Source organism: Zootermopsis nevadensis, unplaced genomic scaffold (genome assembly GCF_977971745.1).
Source record: "Zootermopsis nevadensis isolate Lab colony 2312 unplaced genomic scaffold, Znev_1.0 Znev_ptg000024l, whole genome shotgun sequence".
Lineage (NCBI taxonomy): Eukaryota > Metazoa > Arthropoda > Insecta > Blattodea > Termopsidae > Zootermopsis > Zootermopsis nevadensis.
In genome coordinates, this window is record NW_028259156.1 from 15,116,373 (window position 1) to 15,138,891 (window position 22,519).

Here is a 22,519-nt window from a genome sequence, read left to right on the forward strand (position 1 = left end):
CACGCGTGATCACTAAGTCACGCTTCGGCATGCTTACGTTATGTTACGTAAGGCTCGGTTAACTTTGGCTACTTTGCAATACGTTAGATTAAGTTTCGACATGTTGGGTTAGGTTAGGATAGGTTGGGATAGGTTGGGTTAGGTTAGGTTAGGTTAGGTTTGGTTGGGTTAGGTTAGGTTGTGTTAGGTTAGGTTAAGTTTGTTTGGTTAATTTTGTTGGTTTAGGTAAAGTTTTGAAAATGTTTGTCACGTTTCGACACTTATGGTCACAAATCGTCACGCCGTTACAGTAAGTCACGCCTAGTCACGCTTTGTCACGCTTTGTAAATATTCGTCTCGTTTCGACACTTCTGGCCACTTCTTAATCACGCCGTTACAGTACGTCACGCCTTATCACGCTTGAGCACGCTTGGTCACGCTTAGACACACTTTTCTAATCTTCGTCGTATTTTAACACTTATGGTGACCTCTCGTCACGCCTAGTCATGCTTTATCACGCTTAGTCACGTTTGGTCACGCTATGTGTAACGTCGTCAGTTTTCGACAAATGTGGTGATCATTTGTCATGATGTTACACCAGGTCACACTTGGGCACGCGTGATCACAAAGTCACTCTTCGGCACGCTTACGTTATGTTACGTAAGCCTCGGTTAACTTAGGCTACTTTGTTGTACGTTAGAATAATTTTCGACATGTTGGGTTAGGTTAGGATAGGTTGGGTTAGGTTAGGTTAGGTTAGGTTAGGTTCGGTTCGGTTAGGTTAGGTTAGGTTGTGTTAGGTTACGTTAAGTTTGTTTAGTAGATTTTGTTGGTTTAGGTAAAGTTTTGAAAACATTTGTGACTTTTTGACACTTATGGCCACAACTCGTCACGCCGTTACAGAAAGTCACGCCTTGTCACGCCTGGTCACGATTTGTAAATATTCGTCACGTTTCGACACTCATGGGAACATCTCGTCACGCCTAGTCACGTTTTGTCACGATTTGTCACGATTTCAAATGATCGTCACGTTTCGACACTCATGGGAACATCTCGTCACGCCGTTACATTACGTCACGCGTAGTCACGCTTTTAAAATCTTTTTGATATTTTACCACTTAAGTATGACGCTTTGAAAGAGGTCACGCCTAGTCACGCTTTGTCACTAATATATTTATAATACATATGTAATTGAATATACTGGATTGGTGAAGTGGTAGTGATGATTCGAGTGATATGTCAGAAAGCGATGGTCTGTGAGTGGAAAAATTGGAAGAGGACCGAAGAGTTGTGGAGAAGATAAAATTATCTAATACTCTCTGCAGTGTTAATTTTCTAGTGATGTTTAGTTTAGTGAGAACGACTTTCCTGTGTTACATACCGTGGTGATATTTTATTCGGAGTGTACTGTACGCGGCCTGCTGCCATCCCTTCCAGGAATCTTCTGGTAAGTGACTCGCTCCGAGGTTCCAACCCTGGAACCCTGGAACGCAGTATAACATCAGGATCTTTAGGGAGTATAGTGCGTAGGTCAACCTTTAGGTACTGGTTGTAGAAATGCGTACAGTGAAAATATAAAGTATGGTGTGTGATAAAAATGCAGATAATAATATTGTTATCTTCATCGTCAGTGGCAATTTAGTGGGTGAATGAAGTGTTCCTTTGTGCAGAGTTGGAGGTTAGTAGCAGCCATGAAGCTTGGTGTGGGCATCGACACAAAGCCCGACGTTGCAGACGAAAACCAGAGGCTGGAGGAAATCAACGAGAGTGTGACGGAGAGGATGACTGGTGTCAAGGTGAGTGGCGCTCGTGTTTCGTATTCGAAACAGCTAAGCAGACCTCGATGAAATTTGACGCAGTCGAGCGAATTTAATTTTTGTTCGTATCTCTGAAGATCCCACTTTGTTATATAAAATAAAATTGTAAGCGCCTTTTTTATTTTCGAAAACGATCCGAAGTCTCGGCCCGGAGACCGGCTGTTCTGACCAAGAGTTTCGTGGTTTTCCTTAGTCTATCCATGCAAATTCCAGAATAATGCCTTAGACCACAACCGTTTTCTTTCTGTAATTTGAAAATGTTATTTATTAATTGCCCCATCTTTCGGCGTTATGTAGTCTCAGGTACTATCAACTTTGTTAAATGAACTACAGATAGATAAATATATTAGTCCCAATAGCGAACTCCTGTAAGCATGATAACGGACATTCAGGTTGCATAATGATTTGGGTGGGAGGGGGATGAGCCCTTCGTCTATCTGAGAGTATATAAGTGCAATTTTAGTGCAAACCTTTATTTGTGAGACTGTGAAGAGAAGTAGCAGGGTCTACTTTTTGCATGAGAAGTTCCCGAAGTGAAAATAATCGTTACACTTTTTAAATATAGTGACCGATTATATTGGTCAACAAGATGTAAAGAAACTGGTTTACTTTTGACCGGTTGAGGGTTAGAAATACAGCAGAATCCGGCATACTTGCTGTTTCCTCAAAGTTTGATTAGCATGCATGACGACGTGCCTACTGTAAGTGACTGTATGTCGTGTGAAGGATGAATTTGGTAGGAATGGTGTGAAACCAAGATTCGGAGCGTATAAGAGCGTGTTTTTCAGGAGGAACAAGGGGGGGGGGGGACCTATTCCTTTCATATAAACGTGTTTAAGAATGTCCACATAGCTATGTTGACATTCCTAGTGGAGCGATATTAATAATAAAAGAATATAGAGAATTTTCTGATGCATAGACCTTATCCATTTGACCATAAGGCAACAATTTGAAAGTCTGTCCGTCCGTAAAGCGATGTTTTAGTGATTTCTTTTCCTTGACTGGCAGTGTTCAGTGGGACGTACACTAAATTTACAGTTACGAAGTTTCGTTAGAATGGTTTCAGGTCATGGTGGGACTATAGTAAATTGAACATTTAAGAAAAATTAAAGCTGTAGGCAGCTCATAAAATATTACATTTTAAGTAGGATTTTAGGTTCTCACGGTGACGAGTACGAAGATGGCTGCCTTCTGAGTTGTAATGTCGTGTAGTCTGGTAGGTGATTGCCGACGTTTTGGAGGTACTTGCTGCCTTAATTATCAGAACGATGATCACTAATCATCATGAGTGAGTGTCATTTCGGTTAGCATGTCCCCATCGAGCCACATTTTATCTTCCGTCGCTGCTACATGTCAGATGACCCCTGTGTCCTAGCCACTTTCACTTTCTAGTCCAGCTCGGGGCGTGGATGTTGTCTGGTATTAATTGTACGTTCTACTTTTCTAGGTAGGCAGAGACGTAGCGTTAGTGTGAACAACAGTTGTTTCTCCAAACAGCGCTCTGTTAAAGTATGGACTGAATTTTTAAATATTACGTAGATGAGCTTCGTTGTTAAAGGATTGAATAAAATAAATTTATTTTATTCGAGTTTTTTTACACACGGACAGATAACCGTTTAAGGCCTTAAAGGAGAATGAAAGGTTAATTAAGATAAGCAGATGCAAGCGAAGAAAGTTTTGATGACGACACATTTGGTATCATAAGTGGTTTGGCTGTGCTGCAGTCTTGTAGTGTTAAGATATTGGAAAAAAGTCGCCTCAGGGCAGTGAAAGTGAGATCACGGATTTCAACGTCTGTTTCCGAAGACAGTAGTTGGCAGGTTGTCTGTGAGTGACGTTCTGTAGCATATGGATGTCAGCTTTTTGTACAACGCTTTCAGTGCAGCTTGGATCATGCTGGCTGAAGTTCTGTTAGAGGTGCGTATGGTTAAGGTAACTTAGCAGCTAGCTTAACTCGGAAACAACGATACATCCCGTCTCCTCGTTTACCATTGTTACGTCTGACGTTCAGTTGGCAAGACTGTTCATGATGGCTGACCATCGAAAAAGCATTGGTCATAAGTCCAGTTCATTAGCATTGATGTAATTTAAATGGATAATTTAATTGTTAGAATCGTATTTAATTATGTTGTTACATTTTAAGAGTACTTGGCGTGGAAAAATGTACATTATATTCAAATGGAAACGATAGGTAAAAATATATAAACTTTCAAATGTAATTTGACTTAACATATGCTGAGTACCGTGTGGGACTATAATATAACTATGTTTGTATCAATAGTAGGTACAAACTGTGTCTGTTAATCCAGGACAGCTCAGTTCGTAAAGCGACTAACACTGATATTAAATACAGCAATGTTTCTCAACTGGGAGTCCGCAAATTATGCCAAACGGGTCCGCGAGTTGATAGATTCGACTCTTTTATTTTCTTATGCTGTATTGATAAAAGTTTCAAGCTTTATTTTCGTAACATTTTTACTTGCACATTGGAGAAAAAAAACGAAATTAACTGTATGTTCTATCTATATTTTAGTTAATTTATATTCTGTTTAATCACAATTTTTGTGATAATTTTGGGGAGGGTTTCCGCGGTACTAGAAAGGTTGAAAAACACAGAAATACTGGAGAGGACCGCCACTGAAATCTTGTTTCGTATTAGAAAGCATTACAGTGTCCATTACTGCTTTTCTCTTATGCGCACGGTGAGAGTCAGAACGTGCCATCGAGACAGGCAGCTACAGTGACTGCCAAATTAGCCATAGTATCTTAACCAAATGGATGTTATGTATGATGTACAACTTGAGAAATCGGTTCTTCTTCCAAAGAGGTCACGCATCGAAAAATCTTTCTTTTACGAAGACGTACTTCAGCTTTATTCGCAAATGCCTTCTGATAATAACGCCCTGTTTAAATTAATAGGCTAACGACCTGTTTCTCCCTCTGAGTCGATTGCCTAAATTGAGAAGATTGTTGTTAAGAGTTTCTCCTCCACAGACCGATAAAACAGCAGTGGCTTTTTTTCGAGAACTTGTCCTCTGCCTCACGTTATGTAGTACAAATAATAAACTACATATCTAATTATTATTAACTCACGAGTACGAAGATGGCTGTCTTCTGGGTTGTAGCGCCGTGCAGTATGATAGAAGTTTACCGACCTCTCTAAGCTCCTTGCTGCCTCCAACATCGATGCTTTGCGGTCATCGACCTGATGACCGAGGCAGCAAGACTTCGTGGCTCTACGACTCAGAAGACAACCATCTTTATCAGTATTTATTTTTTTCGATCTAGCAATTAAAGAATGTGTTAACACTTCTTCTGGTAACTACTAATGAAGAATTGTTAAAATAGTGAAACAGGAATTATTGTTCTCCCCTTGTGATCGTGGAACTTCAAATACGTAAATTTCCGTCTTCTGGGTTGTTGCGCTGTGTAGTCTGGTCGATGTTTACCAACGTTTCAGAGGTCATACTGCCTCCGTCATCAGGGCGATGAGTATGAAGATTTCTGTCTTCTGGGTTGTTGCGCTGTGAAGTCTGGTCGATGTTAACCAACGTTTCAGAGGTCATACTGATGACGGAGGCAGTATGACCTCTGAAACGTTGGTTTACATCGACCAGACTACACAGCGCAACAACCCAGAAGACGGAAATCTTCATACTCATCGCTGTGAGAACCTTAAGTCTTACATTAAAATACGTAAGTTGTTTCTCGGGAGTGGTAAAAACGTCACAAAGCGCGAAGTGTTGAACTGCGTATGAAGGAACTCGAACTGCGGATAATTTACATGGGAAAAGGATTGTAGTGTGTGTGCAAGAAATAGTATTTACATAGAAATGCGCATGAGAAAGTTTGTGAACCGAAGGATGAAGACGTATGTTAAGGCTGTCTATGCGTTGTATGCGCAGAATATCGAGAAAGTTTCCGATGCGACAAGGATGACTGATGACGCGCTGTGGAGGAGGTACGCTAAGCCATTCTGACCTGCATCTTAGAATGCAAACGCTGTAGGTGTTATACTGTCTTGGATATGGGTCTGTATCAGCCCAACGAAATAAGGATGCAGAAGAGATTGAAGTTATAAACCGCTGACACACAAAATGTCAGTGTTCTCCTTCAGACAAGCAGGCTATCGCCATTAAACAGGATATGTGCCATCATCTCTCGTTATTCTTGTTTTTATGGCAACGTTAAGATTCGGAATCAAATGAAAGGTGATCGGAATTTTTAAGACTTCGACCTACTGAAATAAATATCTGATTTATGAATACCACACAATTTTTCTGACTGGAGCTCAGTGTCAAGGACCCTGATTCGTCTACTTCGTTCTTAAGCATAGATAGGATTGTTTAATTTGAACGGATGAGAATCATTACGCTACTTATAAAAATCTCTAGACACGGTAAACCATATTTGTCAAAACAGCCGATGGTTGTAATAAACATTTGCGAAATTCCGAACGCCACCCATTCCAACTTTCTACTATTCACTGATATAATGGCAGAAAGCCCCTTAAACTGCAACACTACGAGCTTTTTTTAAAAAACAACAAGTATGTGAGGAATGTTTGCTTTAACATGTAAGTCTTTACTCCTGAAGATACCGTGGTCAGGTCGAAACATGTGGTAGACAGAGAAATAAATGATGTATGATGAAAGTAGTGTAGATGATTTTGCCCATACAATTTTAAAAGTACACAACACGATGCAATCCATAAAGTTGGGTGGACTGATTTTGCTCCGATAAGACCATTGAGTGAACCATCCGTGTGGAAGAATCTTATTATGTCACCAAATCGTGTACGAGGTACTGAGTTCGGAAAAGTGACACTGAAGTTAACTAACTAATGGTGTGTATTAGAACTACAGACGAAACTCCAAGTGAGATTACTTTACCTATGCTACTTTCTCCTGATAGAAGTCCCTCCCTGAGAGATCTTTAAAACTGTATTTTGTATGTTACGTTGCATGAAAAGGTATTGAACCCAAGGCGATCGTTTGCATGCATGAGTTGCAGTGTTCCGTTATTTATCATTCTTTGTACACGGCGCACTAAGTGAGTGCACAAACGGAAATTGATATCTGTCGTCGCGTTAAAGTTCCCAGTTAAAGTAGGTCTATCGAGCGATCTAGGTAAAACGCTGTTAATCGGATTTTCCACAGTGAAACTTGTCGGTCGAATTCAGTTTTAATTCATAACCATTATTTTTCACTTACAAATCTTCGCATTTCCGTACACTGAGTATATTTAAAAACACGGTTAGATGAAAGCAAATATAAAACTGTGTTCCGACTGCTTCATTTACACCGAGATGCAGCACGCTCTGCGTAGATATTTCGAAATTTATGGCTTCTCATAGTTTTTCTCCATCAAGAGTGAAGAGGTGTGTTCCACGTTTTCCGTATTCGTTCTCAGAAATCTTGCATTCCTGATCGATCTCGATATTCATTCACTGCAGATAAATTCGTAGCTGCAAAGCTTAACAAATGTCACACTGCGTGTTGCCATTAATCATTTGTCTTTCATCTGGTTATATGTACGTCACACCGCAAATGTTCAGTCACCATATTGACTAGGTCAGTGGTATTCAACCTGGGGTACGCGTACCCCCGGGGGTACGCGAAGACATCTTAGGGGGTACGTGAAATTTAAAAAAAAAATTATTTTATGATAAACACTGAATAATCAATAATGTAATTTATTTAATTTATTTCAGATATAGATTATATACTATGTATAACTTGAATTATACACCAACAACTTTGGGGGTACAAAGTTGAAGAGAAATTATATCTGGGGGTACGCGAACAAGAAATGGTTGAATACCAGTGGACTAGGCTATGGGATGAGTGACTGGGTTTTGCCCAGCCTCCTTTCAAATGGGACCAGGATTATTTTTTCGGAGACAAAACGGCCGAGGCGTGTAGTTAATCACTCGCCTCCATTACCGAGGTTAAGAATGCATTGAGCAAAAACTTCATTTGTCCTCACGTGATACTTAGTTAGGCCTTTGTAGATAAAGCTTCTCTGAGGGAATTCAGTCCGTACCGCAAAGAAAACAACAGTTTACCTTTACAAAGATAAATTGGTTAATGCTGTTCAAGGAAGTAATCGCTGTTTACAGTTAGAATCATACGAAACCCATAAATACAACATTTAGATTTGCTGATCGTTAAGGTACCTGGTACAAAGAGCTACCCTCGACTTTAAAGAGTTGTGCACTGGGGACATCTTTGTTTTACCTTAGTGTGTACACATTCTTTGTACTTTAATCAATTTTTCATGAAATTGAAGACATTTATATTCAATATTTACGTAAAGTAGATTATATACCTGTCTGACAGGAACCATAATTAAATCAACCCGAAATATTTTAAATCCTATTGTTTAGACACAGGCTACGGCCACATTTATCCTACTTTATAACCTTTGAAGCTGAAAAACATCGTTAAAGAACGTAGGGAATAAAGACTGGGCCTCACTTTCACGACTAAAAGTTGATTCAGTGGACCCAAAGCGAAGATACATCAGTGACTCCTGATGTCTCAGTATGCCGGAATACAGGTTAGTGGCGCGGCGAAACGTCCATGATTGTGTGGCGTGGGGGGAGGACGAGGAAGGAGGAAGGAGACCTACATAACGGGGTCTGTCTTCACGGTAGAGTGGCCTTGTTTGAGAGTCTTTCTATTTTCCACTTTTTGTTCCGTTTTCTCTTTTAATAACGATGTTTAAGTACGTACGCCGGTAACTGCCCATCTCTGCTAACCAGCCGCTGACTTCTAGACGACTAGATTGATTAGAAACAGTTACTTTAGTCAGGAAGTCTCTTTTACTATCTTCTGTATACACAGGTGACACATCTTTATTTTTAAACGGGACTGGGTTGTTGCACCGTGCAGTCTGGTAGAAGTTCATCGACGTTTCAGAGGTGCTTGCTGCCTCCATCACCAGGGCGATGCACCTCTGAAACGTTGGTAATCGTCTACCAGACTGCACGGTGTAACTACCTAGAAGACAGCCATCTTCATATTCGCGGCCGTGAGAACTTCAATTCTCTAATATATTTTATACTCCATTTAAAGAAGACAAATTACAAGTGAGTGAAATCGAAGTGCTCAGGGAAGTATTTATTTTGAAGAAACATGAAATAAGGGAAATGTAGAAGGTTGCGTGTAGCTCGCATGGAATGCGTGCAGAATTTCAGTGAAGAAATGTATTGGAAAGCGCCACTAGAAAGACCAAGAAGAAGATTGTATGAGGTTATTCGGATAGAGTGTAGGAATGTGGATTGTGTGAGGCGTTTCAGCGTACACCAGCTATTCACGTGGTTAGTTAATCTCCGAACGGAACCACAGTTGTTCACACCATGACCTTTCACTGCACTGACTCTACTTTCCTGACTCACCAATATTTATGTTTGCGTTAACATTTGATTTAGATTTCCTGGGCGTATTGACAGTCGCGAATACCAATCTTAGGTGAATCGGCTTTAAAGTTCATGATTACTAAAATAATGAAGAATTTAGCTGATAGCAACAGCCTGATAGTCTTTCGCACAGTCTGTAGAAGCTGACACATGTCAGCGTGTCAGCCAGTCAGCCTTTTTTATTAACTGGTCTGCCGTCAGTGATTACCGTTTGTATTGTGAACTGTTATTTATTCGTGAATTAGCACTTGACAGTCATGAACAGTTACAGCTAGTTCCAGTAACATCTGCACATCGAGGAGCGAACAAGTTCGGTTTTGCACGACACATAATCCTCTAAGGAAGGAAAAACGCCCAGTCCTGGCAGTTCGTCACGCTATTACAAACAAAATGAAATGAGGATAAAAAAGGCAATTCGTCCCCGTTTCTGCGCATCAAACATTGAACAAATAACAAGCTTCTGTTGAATGAGATATAACAGAACTATAACCACAAATTCTAACATTCAAATAACAATGTAATTTTTTCTTGGTTTCTTACATTGAGATTTTTAGATTTGAATTATATGTATATAACATTCAAGAAAACTGTTGTGTCGTGAACTTGCAGAGTTTAAAAGTTGGGACACACAATATTCTTTCGTCAGGAAGATCTGATATTGTGTCATTTGTTCATATTTCTGGATAAATATATATAAATTATATATAAATTGATTTGAGAGAAATTGATCAGAGACCGACTATGGCATGTTTCAAGAAACTTTGACGGCGTTATACTATAAAAATTTAAAAATGTGTGAAAGATATTAAGATGGGTTGTGTAGTACCTCAGATAGAGTCGAACTGAATACCTACCGAATATAGGCGAATATATGATTTGTTTAGTGAATAACATGGAACAGTAGAGCTCGTGAGCCATGTATCGATCGAGGTCTCCAGTTTGATCGGTCCTGAGGTCATCCAGTAGATAGTTTTGAATCTAGTTGTAAATTCTCGCTAACCCTGTACGTGGTCACTAGTGGGCTGATTGTGTGAACAAGTGCTTTGTGCCGGCAGGAAGCAGTAACAAAATTACTCTTACATGTTTCATATTAAGAATGGTCACGTGATTAAAGTACAGTTTGACCACGAAATTGTAGTCCGAATATTGTTGACACCATTAAGGCGAATATTCAGTCTTGCATTTCGCCTCCCACTTAACTGTTACTGTTCTACATTTCAAACATTAGAATTTAAAACCTCCAAATAACACAAGTGCAAAGAAAAACATTGCTGAACAAACAAAATACAACCTATTAGTACAAGCCTCGTTATGCAACTGACGCTCATTCACGATGCAATGTTTGTTAGGAAATCTGCTTACGATTCGAAGTATTGCTCGCGGAATTTTACTTGTAAAACCAAGAAGAAGATGGGAGGACTGCTTTAACATAGATCTTAGGTGAATTTGCTAGAATTGGAGATTTATGGAAGTGGCTCACATTCCGTATGAGCAGTGTTCGGTACTTGTATTAGGACTGTAAGGTTGGCAGCTCTGCGGCGAAATGCGGCAAGAATCGGGAATCATTGATTATTCTCAAAGAAGGCGAAAACAGCTTCTGCGCTTTCTGTTGCGCCGGTTCCGGGCCAACGTCACATGGCTGGCAGACTGTGCACTGCATCCTCTTCTGCACCTAGACATGTAGCCTATAATGTTGCCGTTTTGAGCAAAAAGTCAGTTCCAAAATTGTGAGTCTAATGAGAATATGCAAGAATGGACGACGTTTCTTCGGAACCTCACACCAGGTTTGGCAGGGTCTGGCTGAATTCTGTGTTCATTGAAATCCGTCAGTAGTTTTAGACTTGCAGAATTTATTTACATTCTGAAGTGAGAGTATTTGCATGTGTCCACATAAAAATTGTGTTTAGTCAGCGTAACACACTTTACAGAAGGTAGGTATTATTGATATTAAATGCAGTGTTACTGAGGGAAGTGTTTGCAAGAGTAAATTAAGTTGGCACTTTAATAGAGCCTGGGTAGATATAGTTCTATTATGTTGGCATATTCTAGTTGTAGATTACAGTTGTAGATCTCGTTCATGGACGCCGACTCCGTGGGTGACATGGCGCTCAGCCAGCCACTGAACGATTTTAGGGGACCCCCAGTCCCCCAGAACTTTTAAGTAATTTCCCCGCAATTAAGTTTTAATCACTGAAAGTAGGTACTTATTTCGGAATAATAATGGAGCCAGTTGAGTTGCATGTGGTGAGTTCGGTTTTGAGTAAGGAGGTGCTTGGAAATTAGGAGTGGCCCCTTAAGCCACTCCGTTAGTTCCTTGTGGTCATCGGTCATACATGTTTTGCCAAGTCTTGGGAGTCTTGCACACATTTCGCATTGTAACTCCTATTTCTGTAATTCTTATTTCGGTACGGACATAAGTAACCAGGGTCAACTTATTCCGTTGTGAGTTACTAATCACAGTCTCGCTACCTTCCGGTTGGTTATGATGTTACTAAATTTTCCTTACACACCTCTGTAATCATTGTTTGGTACGGATGATTGAAGACGGTATACAAATTCATATTAGATCGGAATTAAAATTATGTTCCTTGTGTATGAACAATACATTAGCTGTGGTTGTTAGTGGTGAGCATGCGCAATGGCGTCATTACCATCATCCCACCACGCGACTTAGAACATGTCTCACTATGGTATTACCGAGTGGTGGATATTTTGAAGTACGAGTTTCGAAATTTGGCTGGTGGCATAACGTCCACTCAAAATTGAATGAATTTCCGTCGATTTGTTCTCTAGATATTGAATGCGTACAAGCGGATGCTACTTGTGTCGATAAGTCTGGGTGTTTGATTGTTTTAAGGTTAGGTTTGTGAAGCGCATGTGCAAAACATCGTTATATCAAGCAGCACAAAAATTTATATCTTTAAAATGTTTCTAATCACCTTTCTCTTGTGATACAAGAGTGTAAGGCTGTTTAAAAGCTTGTTCCCTATGGTAATTTTATGGTACATTTTAATTTTTTAAGGGGTTTGACAATCAGACAGATGAAATCTTGAGAATTACTGTGTAATATACTGTGAATCTTAACTTTACTGTTTCACAATATTGATTTTGGATTCCAGGGTGATAATGGTAACAAAGGTAACAAAGGGGAGGAGCAGCAAAATGAAGACTGTACCCAGGAGAGCAAGAGTGGTGTCTATCCATTGCTGCTCTCATACGATGATGCTCCGAGCTACCTCAAGTTTAATCCTTATATCCACTCCGGATATCGGGGCTTCCTCACCACCAAGATGTGTCTGGAGAGGTAATTGAAAGTGCATTAACTTTGCAGGAGACATCCAGGAGTTGAGTGCCAGTAAACAAAGGGGAGAACATCTGGTTTGACTGTTACATGGCACTAACTAGTTTGTTACAGAGGTCAAGGATGTTTGTACAATGGCCTTCCTCTTTAAAATGATGTATATTAATGAAGAAACCTGCACAACCTAAATGTTTATTGCATTCAACATGATATTTTGTCATGATACTATTTTAACAGGGAGAGTATTAATGAATTGTTTTAGAAATGGTGCAGAAGTTTCTTTTAGGTTTGAATCTTAGTTTGAATTCCAACTGTAAAATCTGAAAGTTTTTTTTCTCTTTTGTTTTGATATGGTGTGATGTAATGACACCTTTAATATGTGACACAAAGCTAAGTAATATTTTTGTGAAACTTGTCCAAAGGTATATTGATAACACTTTTATTGTTTACTATCCTAAAAGGATTATTTCAATTCAGATATTTTTAAAGGTTTATTTGTTGTCAAACATACAGACTGTTTCATTTGTTACATCTGAATAATGGTACATATTTACATTAAAAATAATGTTTATTATGAGGTCTTATTGAAATGTATTAATTTACATTGAGGCTACTGTATGCATATGTAACACACAGACAGCTTTCTCAAAACTTAACTTATCTCTGATATTTTAATTTTTTTTACATCAGTGGGGATAATGATATTACGATTTTTTGGTGTCATGCGGAATTGTTGGCAGATGCCAACATTTTGGAGAACATACTCTTTCCACCTTCAGATTTTCTCTGAAATATTAGCATCTACAAACAAGTCTACACAGTGCCAGAACCCATAACGTCATCATGAATTGTTATATTTGCTTGATCATACTTAAAAATTATCAATAATGTGGTTTATATATGAACCATATATGTGTGTAATGGATTTATGGGTTATATAAACATGTCAACTCTGTTTTTTATCTAGCATGTTCTGGTGGACTAATGAGACGGTCAACATATGGAGTCACGTCTTTGGCTGGATGTTGTTCATGGGGTTAACACTGTATGATCTTGTTCTGCTCAACATCCATGCATCATTTGCAGACAAATTCATTGTTGGTGTGCTGCTGGTCTGCTTCCAGGTAAGCGGTTAATAATAATAATCCATTGCGTAACAGCTCCAGAGAGCCAAAGCCGACTAGCTTGACTGCTGGCCTCACGTTCACATGCCTAAGCAGAGGTGAACGATCATCCAACCAGATATAGGGTGACGTGTGGTCAGCACGACTAACCCCCAGCCATTGCTAGCTTTCCTGACTGGATTACGCTACCCATTGTAGCTCCCCAATTTCCTCACGATGCTGGGTTGGCACCGGTCCCATACACCGGTCGAAAATCTCATGAGAAATTTCTTTCCCCGAGACTCGAACCGGCTCGCATTCCGTATGACTGGTGCGAAGCATGATGCCTCAGACCACGGGGTTCCAGGTAAGCGGTTGTGCTTGGTAAGTGACATTGTAGTCACTTCATGGTTTGAATTAAGAGCGTTGCTGAAATTGCTTTTCGTGGCTTGTATAAGAATTACATATATCAAATTGTTGAAGATTACATAAATTTGCCTCTTTGTATTACTGGAAGAGTGTTATTGCAGTGATATTCTGGAAACCATATAGAAGAGATAACATTTATGTTGTCATAAAAGCGTTCTTTCTCTCCAGTCCTTCTAATTCCCTCCAGAATGCTAATTTACCTTTGCCTGTCCTTCAAATTATATCATTCAACTAGTTAATTTATGCAGTTGAAATTTTAACTTTTAAAATGTAGCTGTATTTTTAATATTGTCCTGAAATATTATAGAGTGTGCACAATAATCTAAATTTTAAAATCTTGTTGTTTTATAAAGAATCACAGGAAAATAAATTATGCAGGAGCAATATTAGTGGTTTGTGAAAAAATATGTACATAATTAAAGTACTCAATGGTCTTTAGCAGAATCTGGAGCCAGAAGTTTCATGATCGTCAAAACAGAAGCTTGGACAATATTGCCATAAGTTAGAACACTTAAATAGCCTAAATTTACTGAATTAAACTCTAATATATACCTAAAGATTCCTTATTTAAAAATAAAATTCAAATCTTGATCATGACCTCACTTCAGTCCAATTTCTTATGTCCTGGCAGAATCCCTGTGCTAACCTATAACAGCATCACTTGTACTGTTGCAGATATGCATGATTTTATCTTCTTTGTATCACACGTTCTCTTGCTGCTCCGAGAGGGCATTCACGTGCTTCCTGTCATTTGACTTATTTGGTATTGCGCTGAGTCTGCTAGCAATCTACATGTCTGGAATATACTATGCATTCTGGTGTGAGAAAGTGAGTAGAATAATTTATAATTCAAAAGTATTATACAAATTTGTACGACTTCTCAGAATTTTGTCTTCCTGTGTGGGGCTTGAGTACCTTAGTGTCCCCAAGAGCTACTGGTAGGGCCTCCCTAGCCAGATTGGTTGAGGGGGAGAGGTCAGACTAAGACAGGTACCCTGGTCCTCCAGGTTGGGGGTTGGTCGCAAGGCTAACAACCTTGCACCGTAAAAAGGAAGATGTTTCGAAACCTCGATCAAAGCCTCGGACAGATGGACCTAACAGAGGACCGAATGGAAGAGGAGAATTGAGGAGGCCATGGACCGAATACGGACCGGAGAGCCATAGAAGAAGAAGAAGTCTCCTGTCTAAAAACGTACAAAAATATAGTCGTCCTTGTTGTATATGGGTATGAAACTTGGTCTCTGACCCTGAAAAGGAAATAGATTGAGTGTGATTGTGTTTCAATCCAAGAGGGAGAAGTAGTGGAGGGTTGAGGAAATAGCTGAATGAGGACTTTAAAAAAAAATTTTACCAAATAATATTAGAATCATTAAATAAAGGAAGATGAAATTGGAACTACATGGGAAGAGGAAGGTATACAACATTTCGGTTGGAAGATTTAAGCTTATAGAGAAAATAATATTTAGATGGGATATTTACATGCAGACTGGATTTACCTGGATCAGAATGCAGACCAGTGGGAGGCTCTTGAGTACATAGTAATTAACCTTTGAGTTTTATAAAAGCTGGTGATTTCATGACTAGTTGAACAACTGTTAGTTACTCGAACAGGATTATGCTCTGTGGAGATAGTTATGTGAATTTTTATTGCATATCTTATTATATGTGCTTCAAAATATGAAACAAAAATTTTTGATAAAAGAGAATTACATACGTAACTATGCATAGTTATAATTAATGTTAATGTCAGGTTGTTTTTCTATGAAACTCTGTTGTGGTTTTGTTTCAGGAGTGGCAGATGTTCTATCTGGTTACAATATTCGTCATCTTTGCATTTGCTATGGTGCTGCAAATTCCAAAGTTAAAAGTTGATGCTAACACGAAGCTCATCGTATTCCTGGCTTGGGCTCTTTATGGTGTTGTTCCAACGTTCCACTGGACTGTCATCATGGGAGGCTTGGGAAATGGTGTAGTTCAGGTACTGAAATTACATTTTTGGACATAGAGAAAAGAAAAGATGACATTTTGTCACTGTTCCCATTTTGTTTTTGCTACTGGTATGAAAACTGGAAAATAAGACTGCAGAATTCTAAGTTGTTGATGTAGGCTGTTAGGAAAAATAGAAAATAAGCCTCAGGAAATTTATGAATGCTTTGTAAATAAAAAATACTAGGCAAATTTTATTTGTGTACAAAGTTTCACATTTACTTTTTTCATTTCTTGTATTTGTTTGTATTTTGATAAAAATTTTTAATCTGCTTAGTTTTTCAATCTCACTATGCTGTTATAACAGTGATGGTTTTTGGGAACTTCTGTCTTTTTATCTGGGTAAGAAAATTGGATTTGTTGAGCGAAGAAGATGGTACATTGGGTTGCTGAATTGCGTGTTGGAACGTAGAGTCCTGTCTGTAGATATACAGCATTATAAGTTTTCTTATACTTAATTAAGCAACCCAGTATGAAAACAAACATGTGGAATAGAGTATGACTCCACTGATTCATAACCTGAGGTCTAGATGGAAGTGTGATCAGCATCACATTCCATTTTGCTACTAGGGAAACAGCGCCCTCACTCCCTGCTTGATAAGAAGCTGGAGGGATGTCAGGGCTGGTCTGTGTGTCGGTCAAAAGAGAAAATATCCCTATGGCAGGATTCGAAACCGGTAATCGAGCTCATAGCCATTCACTATACTGATTCAGCTCTCAATATAACTTTACGCTACAGAATATAGAATATTAACTTTGTTCTTTTAAAGTCTGGAAACACAATTATGCAATCTCAATGTTCTTTGTATCAAGCCCGTTATGAGATTTTGGAGTGCTCGAGGCTGGAATGGGTCAACAGTTGGCCCAACTGTTTGGCAGCCAGATGGTGATGATGATACGAGAATATGCATAATGGTTAAATTATTGGTTACCATTATCAAAATTAAAAATATATATTTCATGCAGCAGTTCTGTTACTAAGTTAAACATAAATGACTTTTCAAAAGGCTTATCATAAGCATATATTTGTATGACATACAATCATGGTTGGATGGGCTTAAATTAATTAATGAATCAAGTAAATGGCACTTGTGTTGGTCCCATCTCATCGAGTTTACATAAAAAGTATAAAAAAGGAGGACAAATTATGGTGAGCTGGTCAGTGGTATGGAACTTGCATAAAATCCCCTTATGGTTATTGGGCGTTGGCTAAAAACCACTTCGTGTTGTAAATGCAGCAGAACTAAAATTCCTGAAGCAAGTCTTTTACTACTTTCAAAAGGAAATTATCTGAATAACAAACCATTCAAACTTTCTCAACCGCAGCTCCTCTTACCGCGAGTCTTGGGGATGTACGCCATCAGTGGACTGGCATTCCTAATCTACATCTCTAAATTTCCAGAAAGGTTTTGGTCAGGTAAGTGGGACTCGTCATATTAGGAACGTAACAACCTCATCCGTTTTTAATTATTACAATTTGTTGTGCAGTATTTTATTTAGTTTAATTGTTTTAAGTGTAGCAGTAATTTACTTCATACTTTCATTGTTTACTGTGCACAGGATAACTGTAATTTTGTATCATGATAAATCTGCTATGCTAGTTTCATAAGAGTCATGTTGTATTCTAGAATCTTACCTGATTCCTGAAGTGTGGTAAATATAAAATGCTTCGCATTCTTTGTGAAAGAGGATTACATCTGAATGCTTGAAACCACTTGTGCTCATTCATCAAGGCTTGTGCAGATGACAGCAAGAAGCAGATGCATAATGAAGTACAGGAAGCTGTTGTGGTGTATTCTATATTGCTGTAGATCTTAATTCCATACAGCGTCAGGCAACCTAGATTTATAAGATTTGAGGTTTTCACAGCGGTGAGTATGAAGATTTCTGTCTTCTGGATTGTTGTTCTGAAACGTTTGTAAACATCGACCAGACTACACAGCGCAAGAACCCAGAAGACAGAAATCTTCAACCTAGATTTATTGTCATTATCTGTGATAATGGTGAGGTGACAGATCTATTCATTTAACTCGCTGTGAGTGACATCATCTCCAACATGTGCTTTGCTACAGTGTCAAAGCAGCGGAACCACATCGCTGAGACCCTCCTTGCACACCTGAGGGATACAAAATCATGTGATAGGTTCTCGTGGTGGCGAGTATGAAGATGGCTGCCTCTCAGTTGTTGCGCTGTGTAGTCTGGTAAAAGTTTACTGAATTGTCCTGATGATGGAGGCAGCAAGCACTTTTGGCATGTAATTAAACATGTTGCAAGAACCCGGAAGAGAGCTATTTTCAGATAAAAATTTATTTTTTTATTTACAGGTCGGGTTGACTACCTTGGGTCCTCACACCAGTGGTGGCATCTTTTTGTAGTACTTGCGCTGTACTACTGGCATAACACGGGCATCAAATATGTAGAATTCAGGATGAACCACGGCTGTGCAAGTAACATGCGACTATGAGAGTATCGGCCGATTAGGTTTTTACGTAATTTTGCCTGTTGAACCATTCTTCCATTTCCTGTGTAAGGACAAGGGGGGAGAGAGTCCAGATGTTGGTTGTTAAATTATGAGTTACGGCTGCTGTGATGGATCTAAGTTGGATGAATTTCATATCAGTTATGAAAGTCTTTTATTATTTATTTTATTTTTGCCTTTATAGTTTTACGATTAAAGGACTTCGTGAGGCCATATTATTGGCACGAAACAAAAAGTTGTAATGTTAATTAAGACTTTAAAAAAGCATGATGGAGCATTATAAGAAAAAGCTATATTCATGCAATATCATTTTAAGTATAGCTCATGCTTTTTTGATAGTGTTTGGTACGGTATCACATTCATGCTCACTTGTTATGCGAAAATGTATTTGTGCTGCACCAGTGTGTGGATACTGGTCGTGTTATTGTAATACTGAATGTTGTAAGTGTTTATCGGGTCCAGCAGTTTGTGAGGCTGTGCATTATTGGATTTGTTCTTTTCCCTGTTTGTTGAGTGGATTAAGATGTTTGATGCAGGATCGAAATGAATGTTTGGAGTACAGTGGCAGCAGAAACCTTAAGAAACAATCATATGGTGTTTGGAAACTTGTACGCTCAGCAACCAGAGCAGCTAGTTTCTCTGCTTTCATATAATTACTTTTATGAAATTTGTCCAAAGAGAATATTGGGGGGAGTAAGATCCATAATAACAATCCATTACCACAACATTTTAAATTTTGACAATGGAAGGACATTGTTATTGGTGCCTTGTATCAAATTATGGTTAGCAACAAAACAGTGTGGTTGTTGAGTCCGAGCGATATTAAAAAAACTGAAAAACAAGAAATGGCATGAAAATGAATTTCTTATGACCTTAAAATTTTACAAAGTTAATTTTTGGCCAAAATTTTAGAACAATTTTAAGGAAATCGATGGAACTAGAATAAATATGTGTTTTGGCTACTAGTTAAGGCAAAGTCCTTAACTTTTACTATGACAGCAAAAGTTTATTATATCATAGATTTAACAAATAATTATAAATACAATAATAGCTAAACTTGAATCATCACAAAGCTTGAGCCAGGTAAATTGCAGCTGTCAGTAGAAAAATACTATAGCTGCCTGCATGTCTTCCAGTGATGTAAATCATTTAGACTTTCATTTTAACGCTTGTTGCTCGGTTAGCTATGAGATTTGGCAGCGTGAGTGGATCTCTGTGCTGTGTGTCTGTATGGTTGGGCAAAATACTAAATTACCTATTTTCTATAATGTTCTTCTGTCAGGACACACTGGTAGTTCCTGATGCACGTATTTCGTAAAACAATTACGTAGAATGTAACCTACAGTGACATGTCTGTATGTTTTATTTCAATATAGCGGAACCCTCTTGTGGTGGAACTGTATTGTTATATGAGACTGAATTTTATATTTTTACTCATACGTTGTAGATAATATAATAACCAAATTTCCTAGATTGACCTTGAATACTTTAATCCTCACTTTTACAAAAAAATTAAATTTTATAACTCTGTAGTCACAGGTTTTTGTTGAACAAGATCCATAAATGTTTTTGTTAGTGATTAGATGATATATGAAAATATAAGTATCCTGGAAGGTTAGGTTTTCATAACTGATGAAGTGACTATCATGAAAATAAATTTAATAATACAAGAAGTATCTGAAACTTTAAGCTGAGAGTAACTTAAAATTAGCTACAATATTTATATTACTGTTATTGTGACAGGTGAGACTGTGTGTCTGTGGAAATGGGTTACTAACTGGCCCTACTTCTTCTTCTTCTTCTTCTTCTTCTATGGCCCTCCGGTCCGTATTCGGTTCATGGCCTCCTCAATTCTCCTCTTCCATTCGGTCATTCTGTTAGGTCCGTCTGTCCGAGGTTTAGGTTTCGAAACATCTTTCTTTTTACAGTGCAAGGTTGTTAGCCTTGCGACCAACCCCCAACCAGGGTACCTGTCTTAGTCTCACCCCTCCCCCTCGACCAATCTGGCTAGGGAGGCCATACCAGTAGCTCTTGGGGTCACTGAGGTACTCAAGTCGCACCACCACGGCTAACTGACCCTAAGGGATTCTAAATCATACGTCTGGTGTTAAAATGAAATTGTGGTAATTGAAAATGTTAATATTTGCCACTCAGCTATAAAGTTTCAAAGAGAATATTCTAAGAACCCTCTGTTAGAATGAGATTTCAGGTTCTCACATCATATCAGCAGTTATGAAGATTGCCGTCTTCTGGGTTGTTGTGCTGTGCAGTCTGGTAAAAGTTTACTGACATTTCAGAGGTCCTTGCTGCTCCCATCATCAGGGCAATAAGTGATAATGACTTGTCACCCTGATAATGGGGCAGAAAGTCTGTGAACTTTTACCAGACTTCATGGTCATCTGCCCTTTGATACAGGTTGAAGATCTGTAAGATATGTTTGCAATATAATCATGTTGGACAATTTTTGATATTTTGTGCTGTGAGTTGCTGATGTTACATTGATGGAAAGTGTGAAAGAAAACCTTGCCATTAATATAGACTTTGACATAAGGCTAATTAGTTATCATGTTGCACATTAAGTGATGCTGAATGACTTGTGCAGTGAAATTGTCTTTCAGAGCTAAACTTTTCTTTATGTTTGATTACTGTGAACACTGGACATGGATTCTAGAGATTTTGTCACACATTGGTTCCTTGTTAACTTTTCGTCATGAGTGCCATGTTGACTGGTCTCATTTGTAGGAGTAGGAGGAAGATCAGCATTGATAAAGTGAAGTAGAAATGTCAAAGGTAGATTTGCATATCACTGCTAATGCAAATTTCACACTCCTCATTGACATGGCTTTTCTTGCCTAACTAAATTCTGCCAAAAATAATATTTAATACTTTCTGATACATTTGGTGTGTGTGGGAATTGAACCTCTGAAGATTCCCATTTTTAGAAATTGTTATACAGTATTTGTTATAACCTTTGCTTTAGAACCATCTCTGAGGTGATATCTCATCTTTTCTATGGCTCTCCGGTCCTTATTGGTCCATGGCCTCCTCAATTCTCCTCTTCCATTCAGTCCTCTGTTAGGTCCGTCTCTCCGAAGCTTTGATCGAGGCTTCGAAACGTCTTTGTTTTTATGGTGCAAGGTTGTTAGCCTTGCGACCAACACCCAACCTGGAGGACCAGGGTACCTGTCTTAGTCTGACCTCTCCCCCTCGACCAATCTGGCTAGGGAGGCCATACCAGTAGCTCTTGGGGTCACTGAGGTACTCAAGCCCCACCACCACGACAAGGTGCAGGTACCATTAAGTGGGGCTGAGGTGATATGCAGTATCTAAAAGACAAGAAACTTCAAGGATTGTTAGAAATCAAAGCCCTCAATATATTTCAGATAAAATATTACCCATATTTATTTAGCTACACAGATTCTGGTAATTTGGATATAGGTATAAATTGTTTTGTAATATTTTTGTTCTGTGTGCTTGGTCTATGAGTAAAACATCAGCATGTTATCACAGCAGTACAGTTATAGATCACACTACCATATTTTATATGTATTTTATTACTTTATTAAGATATACAGTGGTTTTAGTTATAGTATGGACAATGGCGGTAAGACTTCTGATCATGATATACTTTAATCAACGGTGGTTACTCTCTGTACATCAGTATTGTAGTTCTGAATCCATTGTAGCATGTTTCCTGGGGTCATTGTGAATAGTATTGTATAATCTTTCTTTTACTGGGGCCTGCATAATGCAAATACTTTGATTGTTCTGTTGTGTGTAGAATATGGGAGCTTATATGAACAATAGTGTCATCATCCCTTCCAAGACACCTCTGCACAAGGGTGCTGTGATCGTCTTTTTCAACTGAATGCTCAATTACAATAAAGTATATCATTTTGTCTGGATGTTTTTATTGAATCTATTCTTTCAGAAACATTGGAACACAGTTTATATTTGCAAGAAATTGGCATAAATCATAAATACGAAAGCACGAAATTGCCC

At 38.6% G+C, this 22,519-nt stretch overlaps 1 protein-coding gene across 1 annotated transcript; it reads left to right on the top strand.

The window, feature by feature from the left end:
* Positions 1-1,345: 1,345 nt before the first annotated feature.
* LOC110830914 (progestin and adipoQ receptor family member 3) lies at positions 1,346-22,422 on the top strand. Its single transcript, XM_087355340.1, has 8 exons — positions 1,346-1,426; positions 1,650-1,775; positions 12,339-12,523; positions 13,488-13,644; positions 14,728-14,880; positions 15,842-16,030; positions 17,365-17,455; positions 18,363-22,422. Exons 2-8 carry the CDS (start codon positions 1,671-1,673, stop codon positions 18,500-18,502), a joined length of 1,020 nt encoding a protein of 339 aa, XP_087211466.1. The 5' UTR covers positions 1,346-1,426; positions 1,650-1,670; the 3' UTR covers positions 18,503-22,422.
* Positions 22,423-22,519: the final 97 nt, after the last annotated feature.